This window comes from Phyllobates terribilis, unplaced genomic scaffold (assembly GCF_046119375.1).
Source record: "Phyllobates terribilis strain yellow unplaced genomic scaffold, ASM4611937v1 Scaffold_2__4_contigs__length_985480577, whole genome shotgun sequence".
NCBI lineage: Eukaryota > Metazoa > Chordata > Amphibia > Anura > Dendrobatidae > Phyllobates > Phyllobates terribilis.
Window position 1 is genome coordinate 188,434,958 of NW_027362762.1, and position 12,459 is coordinate 188,447,416.

The 12,459-nt window shown below is 40.5% G+C and overlaps 1 protein-coding gene across 1 annotated transcript in view; it reads left to right on the forward strand.

Annotated features, from left to right (window-relative positions):
* Window positions 1-1,455: 1,455 nt before the first annotated feature.
* GLS2 (glutaminase 2) overlaps window positions 1,456-12,459 on the forward strand; it is a 114,884-nt gene continuing 103,880 nt past the window's right edge. Inside the window, exon 1 of the mRNA XM_073663637.1 lies at window positions 1,456-2,081. Within this exon, the coding sequence (XP_073519738.1) occupies window positions 1,930-2,081 (152 nt within the window). The 5' untranslated portion in view covers window positions 1,456-1,929. The remainder of the gene's footprint in view (window positions 2,082-12,459) is intronic.

Genomic DNA, 12,459 nt, shown 5'->3' on the forward strand with positions numbered 1-12,459 from the left:
GGAGAATCATATTGTCAGGTTAGATTTAGCATTTAGAGAACATGGTAAATAAAAAAACCCAAAAAACAATTGTGGAATTTCACTTTTTTTGCAATTTCACAGCACTTGGAATTTTTTTTCCCGTTTTCCAGTTCACTTTATGGTAAAATCAATGGTGTCGTTCAAAAGCACAACTCGTCCCTCAAAAAACAAGCCCTCACACGACTATATTGATCGAAATATAAAAAAGTTATGGCTCTCGGAAGAAGAGGAGGAAAAATTGAAAACGAAAAAAAAAAAATTGGAAAATTGCCATGGCGTGAAGGGGTTAAAAATGTGGCATGCACTCTGTATACCTGTTTTGAGGATGGAAATGGCCCTGTATTTAGTACGCATTGTATGGGCAGGTGTAGACAAGCGTATTTGCTGTTTGAGTGCGATCTGACAAAACATCGGATTGCACTTGGACCAATGTTAGTCTATGGGGTCGTGCATGAAAAATCTCTACATCCGATATTTGGATCGCACTCAGCCATACAAGTCAATGAGAGCGTGGAAAACCTTGGACTGCACTCGGATGACATCTGACTGCAGTCCGCTTTCCGCACACTGACAGAATGGAGAAGCGGGAACATTTTTTTTTCATGTTCTCCTCATTTGAGAGAATCAGATCATAATCTGCTCAGAGTGTGATTCACATAATCGGCCCTTCTCTTGGATGAGAGAATACACGTCCGTCTGCCCCGGACCTATTCGTGAGTCATCAGTGTTTCATCTGTTTTTCAGTGTGGCTGTTTTAAGTAATTCAGTTTTCTTCCTAAGGCCATGTTCACACGTTCAGTATTCAGTCAGTATTTTACCTCAGTATTTGTAAGCCAAAACCAGTAGTGGAGCAACCAGAGGAAAAGTATAATAGAAACAAGTCACCACTTCTGTATTTATCACCCGCTCCTGGATTTGGCTTACAGATACTGAGGAAAAATACTGACCAAATACTGAATGTGTGAACGTGGCCTAAAAGGGAGGGTGCACACAACTGAATTGTGGTGCATTTTCTCATCCATTTCCATTAGACATCCAGCATTCACAGACTTCCTATAAGTCAGTACAGTAATATTAGGTGTAATGATTCATGGGGGTGATGGCAGCTTGTTGTTATAGGGGTGGTATTTGGCACTTTTTGTGAATTTTATAGCATATATGATCCTATAGTCACCATCATCAAGACTGGTCTTCTATGTGGGGATTTGATGGAGCAGAAAGCGCAGTGGTAAGTGGTAGTGAAGTTCCGGGCTCCTGTGACTGAGTGGCAGTGCAGAGCACAGGAGGCAGGTGTCTGTGGTGGAAGCACATGATAAAACACATCCAGTGGGTGTGGGGGCTTCAGAAGTAAGATAACAGTTTCCCTTTCCGCCCTTTTGCCTGAGTCCCACCTCTGGACCGGTATGATTGGTGCAGGGCCGCCTTTGTAGGAGGATTGACACTTATCTTGAAATAGCTACTATGTAGCAACCAGAGGTTCCTTAAAGGGTCTGTGTCTCGTGCTGTCACAGCTTCTCTGCAGGAGATGACACATGTCAGAAGGGCAGAGGCTACTGGAAAGGACCTCTTGCTTGTGAGCCATGGCGTTCTTGTGAATGAAACAAGCTTGTCAGACTTCTCCGCCGTCGCCCAGTAGCCACAATCATCAGCTTAGCTAAGCATATACTCAGACTGTGTTTCTCTTGAATATTTTACACTGGGATGAATCTGTGAGTGACTGTGGAGCATTGCCCACAGATACTTCTCTAACCACCAGGATCAGTTTCGCTGGACATTTCACACTGGGAACATCAGTCCATTTGATTATTTTAGAGGATTTCTACCTGATTTTTTTGTCTTATTATTTTCCAATTTTTTCTCATCCATCTTCTGTGAGCCTGAAGCCTATTCTGTAAGCGACAGATAGCGATGTTCATCCTGAGATGGAGACCATGGAGCAACCCACGAGTCCTGTCATGGATGTTCACCTCCCCGGCCGTGGAAAAGCATGTCCCACGCCGTCACTTTGGAGAATACAAGCCTGGCACATTTGATGGGGCTCTGCAGCCCAACAAAGAGTTGTAAGTGGCAGTACAAGCATGTCTTATATTTTCATTTTTGTTAATACTTATCGATCGATACCAGGAGCTGACAGACCTGGCAAATGTTGACTGACATTCAGTTTTTAGGGTCCCGACTATTACTACCAAGATATTCAGTTTACTTTTACTTTTTTTATTCTTAGATTTTATCGTTAGATCTTTAGAAGTTAAACCCAGTGATTGATTTTATTTGCGACCACAATGTTTCTTAAGAATGTTGCATCTTTCGTTTATGTCTCGAGGAGTTCTCAATGAAAATTTAGGACTTTCACTAGCAACATCCATCCGTCACATGATTTGTTCCTCGATCTCACTGTCACGGATTAAAGGGTTACTGCTTTTATAGAATATTATAGCATATCACTAGGGGCTTGTGGTCCAACACCCACAAACTGAGCGCAGTATGTGTTCTGCACAGCAGATAACCCATCGGGTAATCCAACAGATCACTATTTAGCTGAATAGGGCTATACAGCTGTTCCCTTTGCAGAATGACCATGTGCAGGGAATCACTGTAAGCTATTATAAGGATTGTGGGGTCCTAGTAATCTGAACCCAATTAATCAGTAAGTCATGGCATATCCAAATGGTGTCCAATCACTTATTATACTATGAATGCCCTTTTTAACCATGAAAACAAAATACAGTTTAAAGCCCCATTCATATGTCCAAGTTTTGCATACGTGTTCTATACATTTCACTTTTTATGATGATAGAACACATGTCCATTATAGCCAATAACCTATTCACATGTCCTTTTTTTTTTTTTTTATAAATGATCCGCAACAAAAAGGAGACATGTTTGAGATTGGTCCAATTTACTGACCAAACTCTCCCAGGTCAATGAATTGGTTAGTGATGTAACAGAGAGCACACGGACAACATATAAGTTACTTCCATGTGCTGTCAATTAAAAACACAGACATCGCAGTCAGACGACCCCTTTAAATGTATGTGCAGGACTGGGGGTCCAAGGGCCCACCAGTGACATTGATACTGGGGCTCGCGGTTCAGTTACCTGACCTACATTCACAAATTCTTCTGTGCAAATATTATTTATTTTATTGTAAAGTGGGTAGTTTGTTAAATGAATGGTGAGATGTCGCCCTTGTCTGTACACGTTGCATTAAGTGTACCGGCGCTACTCATATAGGAGGGAGGGAGGGGTCCGACTCCTGCACAGCGGCCCATCCGGGGATTCACCTGTCTCCTGTGAGCCAGTCTGGGCCTGCTCTAAGAAGTTGATGGAAGCATCCGAGATACTACAAATATCTATAGAGTAAACTTACGCAGACTTTTTGTTGGTTGTACACCCGAATTCTTCTCTGATTTTGCGCGCACTGGCATGTACTAGCAAGTCCTGCTACAAAAGATCGTTTGTGCGATGGCACGTGAGCAGTTCTCATTGTCATCTTTCATCCATGTCTGGGATAAAAAGACAGTGTGGCTAAAGTAAAATGCAGCACACAGCTCTGTAGTTCCTATAAACTCTTAGAATTTGACCCTGAAACTTGGAAGTGTAATTCCCCTTTTAACAAAATATCATACTTTAAATCAGGTAACATTATATATATTTTGCTTTAGCATTTTTACAAGTTTTTTCTTTAATAATTGAGATTTAGCACTTTTTAAGGTTTCCGTCGACAGAGCTGTGTGAAGGATTGCTTTTGTGGGATGACTTGAAAAACAGCAATTTTTTAAATTTTTTTTTTATCATGGGATTGATTGTGGGATAAATACAGTAATAATTTTATAGTTTGGGTAGCTATGAATGCAGCAACATCATTCCTCCAACTGCCATGGAAAACCATCAGTATTCTGCCAGCACATTAGAGTGTGCTGATTGCGTGACACATTAAGGTCCATTTCTCTGTATGACCACCTTATTAATGGTTGTCTGAGGAATGTTCTGCCATGCTGAATGCACTTGGGCGGACAAATCATCAAGATCCGCTGCTGGCAGCTTCTTTTCCAATTCTTGACCAATTACAAGTCTGGAGACCCTGCAGGCCATGATAGCACGTTTAGGCCATGCAGGCTGCTCACAGTAGCACAAGCAACATGTGGCCTGGCACTGTTATTCCATGACCAAATCAATGTAACGCAGAGTAGTTTGTGTACCTAGACTGAAAACTAGAAGAGTTTGGCTACCATAGATTATGCCACCCTACACTATAATCCTGGGAGTAGGACCGGTATGATGATGTAATGTGTGAATGGCATGTCTACAGTATGTTGCAGTGTGTGTCACTTATGTGTAGAATATGTCCAAAGTCTGTGGTGTGTGAGTGGCCAATGTCTCAGTTTAAATTCACTATCATTGTTATCATTGATATTCAAGATATCTTGCTGCCAGTAAAGCTAAATAATCTTGGTCTTAAAATCCAGCCTGACATAATACAATTGGCATGTGTTTAATGTGTAAGCAACTTGTGTTTGGCATATGACCAATGTGCGAGTGCTATTTATGTGGCATGTGTCCTTCGAAAGAGAAGGGTGATATATAGATATTCAATTTAAAATTTATTTTAATAATTATTTTATATAGTCATTATTAATGTATAAACTGAAATTTACAGCCGCAATGGGAACCTACATATTTAAGACAATTATTAAATGACCTAGGTAAGGATTTCTGCGCACTGTGAATCGTCTGAGGGTCACGCAGCCATTTCTATAATGGGAGCTGAAACTCCAGCCAGGCTGTGTGAAAATTCCTCCAGCCATGTGTCTTTCGTTTGATTTACAAGTCAGTTAATGCAGCTTACATGTGCTGTAATCCTACTGACTATACTGATCATGTGGAAAAGGATGATAAGGGTCAAATTCTCACTCCCTCTCCCTAAAAAAAAAAATATTTTGCTGAGTGCGCATATGCATATAAGTAGTCACAGAAGGGTAGATCTCCCATCTTTTTAAAGACAGGAACATGTACACAGAAATAGTGCCCCTACTGAAATCCTATAGATTTATCACCCCCCATACAGTGTGATGACCCCAAAAATGCCCCCAATAAACAGTATGATACACCCACAGTGAATTCCCCAACATAATTTGCCTCCACAGTATCCCCACCAACACACACAACATGATGTCCCCATTGTTTATGCCAAAGGTTTATGCCCCTTCTGTGTCCCCAACACAGTATGATACCTCCATAGTGCCCACAATACAGTATGATGTCCCAACAGTTCACACTCATTTTGCGGCTCCACAGTGACTTCCCTTCCCACAAATACAGACAAAAAAAACGCCAAACAAAATAAACACTACTCACCTAGCCCTGTGCCCCCAATGAGCTGCTCCAGTCTTTTCTGTGTATGGAGTGAGGCTCTGGACAGCAGGTGCGATATAGTGATGTCATTGTGCCTGCTGTGCTGAGACTCAGACAGGCTGATTGGAGGAGCAGGCAGGTGACAGCTCCTTGTTCCCCCATTGTGTTCAACTTAATCAGCATCCCAAGAATGCAAAAATCATTGGAATAGAGATGCCAGACTGGAGAGGGAGCGTCAGAGCCATTTGGCCACTATTAGCAGTACACCACTGACTGACCGGTAATAGTGCGGACTAATGTAGCTAAATTGTTGCAGAAATTTCTAAAACGGCCTAATTCATCTGGATGAGGCGCTAAAACATCACTGTGTTTGCTGTCAAAGCAACTGCTTACAGATGAATAGAGATGGTTTTCAGTTTCTTCACCCTAATTCTGATTTTTATAAGAACATAGGTTATATTCACTAAATAGAATGACAGCCTCTGCTGCTGGTCTTGTTTTAAGGGGCTATTCAGAATTAGAAATACTCTGCTGCTTTTTCCCGAAAACAGTGCAACACATTATCTATCGATTGCATGTGGTATTGCTACTCAGCTTTATTAGGTTTTATTATTAATGGGACTCAGCCAACACAGCACAAAACTTATAGACAGTTATGGAGCTTTCTTTCAAAGAAATGTGCCATGCTTTTCTAATTTTTGACAACGCCTTTAACATAGCTCCCAACTGTCCCAGATTCAAAGAGTATGTCCCGCTATCCTGGAAGGTCAATGTCCTCCTTTCACTCATGGTGTCTGTGCTGACTCCTGCAGGGAGGGCTTCTCTTGTCTTCTCTGCAGGTGTTCAGTGGTCCTCCATTCTTCTTCCTCCTCCCCGTACTCTGGGGATGGGACTGACTTCTCCCTGCTCTGTTTATACTTCCAGTCATTTAAATAGTTATTTTTTCTTGAATTCTGGTTTTCCCGAGAATCAAACCCACAACCTGTATCACTGAAGGCAGCAGAAAAACCTGAGTCACAGTCTGCTCTGTAAAAATTAGGAGCATTTTCCATACTTGAAAGTGCAATGTTTTCTGCTGCACTATGGGTTCAGTGTACTGGTACATAGAGATGGATTTCTATGTCTCTGTATTCTAGAGGTTAGAATTTTTTTTCTTGCTATAAAATTACTACAAAATAATGAAAACTAATTACAATAATTACATTTTTAATGCACTTTTTTTTAAAATAAATATCACAAGTCAGCAAATAACATATATATTTGGTATACCTAAAATCATAACAACCCAACCCATACAACACAGTGAACAGATTATTTACAGTGATTGGTAAATAGTAAAAAAAAATGGTGGATTTGTTTTTCTCCATTTAACCCATAAAAATGTAAGAAAAATGTAACGCTGAGGCTGTTTTCTCAAGTAGTATAAGGCTATGTGCCCACGGTGCAAAAATGCTCCGGATTTTTTCCTGAGCGTTTCTGCATCTCCCTGGCAGAAAAAACGCATGCGGATTGTACATGCGGATTGTACATGTGGATTGTACATGCGGATTGTACAGTACATGCGTTTTTCCTGCCAGTGACATGCGGATGTGAAGCCTTCTTCACTTGCATTTCCGCATGCGGATTGACAAGCGCTTTCCAAGCGATTTTAGCATCACTTGGAAAGTGCTTGACAACTTGGTCACACTATTATAGTGTGACCAAAAGAATGTTAAAAAATAAAAAAATAAATCTATACTTACCTTCTGATGGCCCCCAGAGTCTTGCTTCGCTCCGTCCTGGCTTGCCGGCAGCTCGCGGTACACTGAAGGACCTGCCGTCACATGAGTATGACGTCAGCGCAGGTCCTTCAGTCCACCGCGAGCTGCCGGCAAGCGAAGACAAGGAGACCGGGGGCCATCAGAAGGTAAAGTATAATATTTATTTTTTATTTTATTCTTTTTTTACAGGTTCAATGGTACCCGGGTCCAGAGGAGAGTCTCCTGTCCTCCAGACCTGGGTACCATCCGCAAATTGAAACGTTTGGATTCCGCATGTACTGATCCAGTGATGTGTAAACCATGCGTTCCAATGCAAGTCAATGGCGGCGAAAACGCAGCACTTCCGCAAAATAATTGGTAGTGCTGCGTTTTTTTCCGCAATGATAATCCGCAGCGGAAATTTCCGCAGCATGTGCACAGCACATGCGGATTATCATTGGGGAACATGGCAGGCCTTCTACCATGCGTTTTTTAAGCGTTTCTGCAGCGGAAACGCTTAAAAAACGTATCGTGGGCACACAGCCTAAATGCTGGATTTTTTTCTGCTGCTTTTTATCTACATGTTTTCTGCAGGTGTCCGCACCAAACAATATAATAACAATCTTCTCTCATTATTGCATTGGTGTTGCTTTTTTATGCCTTTTCCCCATTGTTTGGTGCAGTGTTGGTGCAGATTTGAAGCAGCATTTATATCCTCTTGGGCCCCTGTGTGGTTCCACCAATGGTATGTCCGCCCCTGCTCTAAAGGATCAATTTGCAATACAGAAATAAAATGAATATCCTTAAAAAACAGACCAAAAATATCCCCATCCATCAGCTGAATGAGGGGGCTGTGTCCCCTTCATTATTTACCAAGCAAAGCGCCACACATTTGGTTGTGGCTGTTCCTGGTACTGCAGCTTAGTCCCATTATCTGGAATTAGATTTAGCTTGTTTGTGCTACAATACCTGGGAATTGGACCACCATCAATGAGGTCCTAATTTCCTACTCTAAGGGCTCGTTCACGCGACCGTATTTTTGGTCCGAGTGCTATCAGTGAAAAAAAACGGACCGCATTTGGACCAATGTTATCAATGGGGCAGAGCAGATGAGCGATTTTAATCACTGACCAAGTCTGTATGTGAAAAAAACTTGTCAATTCAAGTCTATGGGTGTGTAAAAAAGATTGGATGCCATATGGAGCCACAGTATAGCTTCCGATTTTTACGGATACATTGCAATTTTGTAACATAGGAAACGGTAAATGGTCCTGTAAATGATTAATATGTGCTGCTGTAACAACAACAAAAAAGGAATGAATATGGATTGCACACAGATAACAAGTGAGAAAAAAATCGTCCCACTTTCCTGGATGAAACTCTGACCGATTTTTTTATTTTTTTTTATACGCTCATGTAAACCTACCTTGGGTAGAAATATCAATATTATAGCCCAAAAAGTCCCTTTTTAAGGAATGATTTATAAAAAAGGATAAATAAAGATGTAATAATATATATTAAGCAGTGTTTCCATACTTTCATGTGTCAGGGGACTGTGTGTTCATGCACGGTCCTCTGTGCATTTAGGCTTTAAAGTATTGTATAGCATAACTTATCAATTATTTGGGTCATTTATAATTGAATATGAAATAACATTAACACGTAATGTTAACATATTAGGTTTTATATTGTAATTATAAAAACATCAATAACCTTGTTGGATGTCAGCAGGGACCTTGTTTTAGGACAGTCCTGACCACATCAGGGTTAACGTTGAAAGGCAGACAGACATTGCCACTTAAAAGACGAGAAAAACCAGAACCTAAGAAGCTGTTTACTTTGCACATTCTTTGAAGCACATGAAGGTATTCATCAGACTAGATCCGAAGAATATCATTTTTAATACAGTTGTAGAACGAAAAATGTGCCTGTTGCTCTGTTGATTTATACCAAATGTCCTGTAAGAGCGTCACCATTATTTATCACAATACAAAAACTCAGCCATGTAGTGCAAATGACTACGTCCCGCAGCGCTACTACACCTAGATGTACGGAAAATCAAGAAGATGGCAGTAAGTGCAGTTATGGTGATTAGTCGGTGCTTCCAGAATAAGACATCCATGCTTGGGAGTAGAAAGAAGTTACATTGTAATTTCTGGTATAAATAACTTGTATATCGTCTAATGGAGTTGTACATATTAAATCTGGCAAAAAAGTGTGAACACAAATGCACTCACATATTGTAACATACAGTAGTGTTAGTGAGAGGAATGAGGGGTAGAGGGTCATACTGCAGCCCAATGTGACACTTCACTGTTTCAGTAGGAAATTTAAAGGGATTATCCAACTTTTACAGAAAAAAACATAGTGGCAAATGCTTAAAACCAACCACTACTCAGCTCTCCATTTTCCCTATGATCTAGACCTAACACTTCACTGGTTCTCCTGATATCTGTTAACCTGAGTCCAGCATGTGACCCGAGCAGCAAATCAGCGCCTAGAGAGGTCTTGTGTCATCTTACGAACCTCATGGCTCCCATCTCTGAGCTGTTGTGGGAATTAATGAAGCCAATAAACACAAGGAACGCTCATTTATCTAGATTAATTTGAAATACATATTTACACATAGTGATGGATATCCTAAATGGATGTAGTCCTACACCCAGGGGTGGACATATCATTGGTGCAACCTGTGCGGGCGCACAGGGGCCCAAGAGGTTAGGGGGCCTGTTTATACCTATAAAGAAGGTGCAATGTTGCCTTTTTAGGAGCTCTAGGGCTGCAAAGGGCCCATATATTGTTCTTGCACAGGAGCCCTTTTCTGTCTGTGTCCGCTAGTGCCTATACCAGTATGTAACTTTTATAGCAGTATCCACCATGTTCAGCAACTCAGCACAATGTATTTGATGAATACAGCTACTGAGCAACACCACATTGTACCATGCAGAAAAAAAATGTCAAAGGTTGGTAAACAAGTGGCATGGAACTTGCAAGCCATGTTCCTTCCCTTTTTCCTGACATTTCACAAATTCTAGCAAAATAAGTAGAGGTCTTAATCAAGAAAGTGGCACAGTTGCACTGATAAAAATTCCTTAAAGAGGTTGTCCACTTCTTTAACATTGATGACCTATTGATTTGAATAGGGGGCGGATGTGCAGTACCTGGCTGCGGCCACTATCAGTAGATGGAGCAGCGACATAACTGAGCATTTCTGGCAGCCGCCGACACCGCGAACAGCTGTCACACCCCCACCGATCAGACACTGATGACCAATCCTAAGGATAGGTCATCAATGTTAAAGTAGTGCACAACCTCTTTTAATGTTCTAAGAGCCGCCTGCAGGTACGCATTTACACGTTAGGCCTCCCTTTCTGCTGCGCTCCACATCATCATGTACCAAGTCATTGTTTTCCAATTCTTTAGACTTCTTTTAGAGAATGCCCAGCTAAAAAGTTCCCGTGGATACTTGATAACTTGCTAAGATACTAATATCCCTTTAAGACTGGAGCTGAGCATCTATTTTAACTTGATAGACTTAAACAAGTAGTAATAGAATATATCATACTTAATATTCTCCTTTCTGCAGATGCATAAATCTAGGAGATAGTGATCCACTCATCCACTGTTATATTCAGCTAATAGCATTAGACAGCAGCCAGTCTTTTAGCCACATCAGCTCCATGGCTCTTGGAATTTGATCATCCATAGTCTAATTGTAATGAATGTCTAGATTCCTAAAACCCGCCATCTGGCTAGTTTTTTAACACATAAACCAGGACTAAGGAACATTTTGCTGTAAATAAAGGAATAAATCAACTAATCTTAATTGATTTAATTATTAACTTTTAGAACCATATGGGGAGCTGAATGGATGATTGTGTAACATTCGCCAGGTACAGACATAAGAGCCAAGAGCACTAAAAACAGGATGTTTGATATCTGCTCTAGGGGACCAGTGGATATGTGTGCCGGACCCAATGCCAAGACCTAGACTATAGAGGACGACTCCATGGGCCTGATTTATCAAAGCTTTTAAGCCAAAATTTCCTGTTTTCAACTGCTTATATTTTAGATTTTCTGTTCAGACTGCGACAAGGTTAAAATTGTCACCATTATCATCATATGATAGGATTCAATGACTGGAAGACAAATCCATTAATCTACGTTCACATTTGTGCATCTCCAGACGTAGTTGTACATGTTAAAAATGTCTGCAAATGTGCTGCATACGCAAATACCTATATCTGTCTAAATTTAAAGGGAATCTGTCACCAGGTTTTTTCTATGTAATCTGAGAACACCATGATGTAGGGGAAGAGCCTGTTTACAGTGATGTGTCACTTTCTGGTCTGTGATTTGCTATTTCAATACAATCAGTGTTTTATCAGCAGGAGATTATCCCTGCAATACAACTAGCCTCATGCCTCCTAGTCCAACTACTCCCCCAGCAATGATTTTAGCAACTCTCTGTCACTATACACAGACTCTATCATAACTGTTACACCCAGTAAACTAAGTGATACATCGCTGGAATCAGGGTAAAAATCAATCTCAAAATCATGCTTTTGTTAGAATACACAGCATAATCCCTTTAATTACATACATTTAACATATGTAAATTGTTCATCTATGTCTGTAGAGAAAAAAGGTTAAGGCACTCAGCATAATCCAATCTTATTTGAAAATATTTAAATTCATCTCTACATAATTAAAAAAAAAATCAAACAAGTTTTAAGGGAGCGTTATATGCTTTGAAACCCAACTCCCGTGTTTCTAGTCAAAACTAAAGTTGTTCCATCCAACAATAAAGACTGTGGTTTAAGGCCTCATTCACTACATTAGTTTTTCTTGTATGAGTGCTAATAAAGTTTTTTTCACCGATAGCACTCGTACATATGATAGTCTATGGAGTAGTTCACATGTGCAATTTTCTTTTTCCTTCGGACCAAGTGGTCCATGAAGAATCGCACAGACTTTGCTGTCCGTTTGGACTGGTAGATAGAAGATAGAAGCTGGAGAAACTTTTTTTTATCCTATGAGAAAAAAACTGATGAAACTCTTAACAAACTGTAATGAAACTCTGATGAAAATCACTGATGAAACTTGGTCTGCTTTCCATTCGTGAAAAAAACTGACATCTGAATGTGGCCTTACGGTAGGTCTTAAAAATTAAGACATACCCTTGATAAATAATGTTTTCAGTTGTGGTTGACTTCTAAGACAAGCTCTTAACCCATTATTGCAAAATCACATACATGTATCTGATTGCGGGGGTTACAGTGTGTAGCAAGCTCAGGAGCTGAGCTCCCTCCACATGCAGTAAATGCATCTGGCTCTAACCACC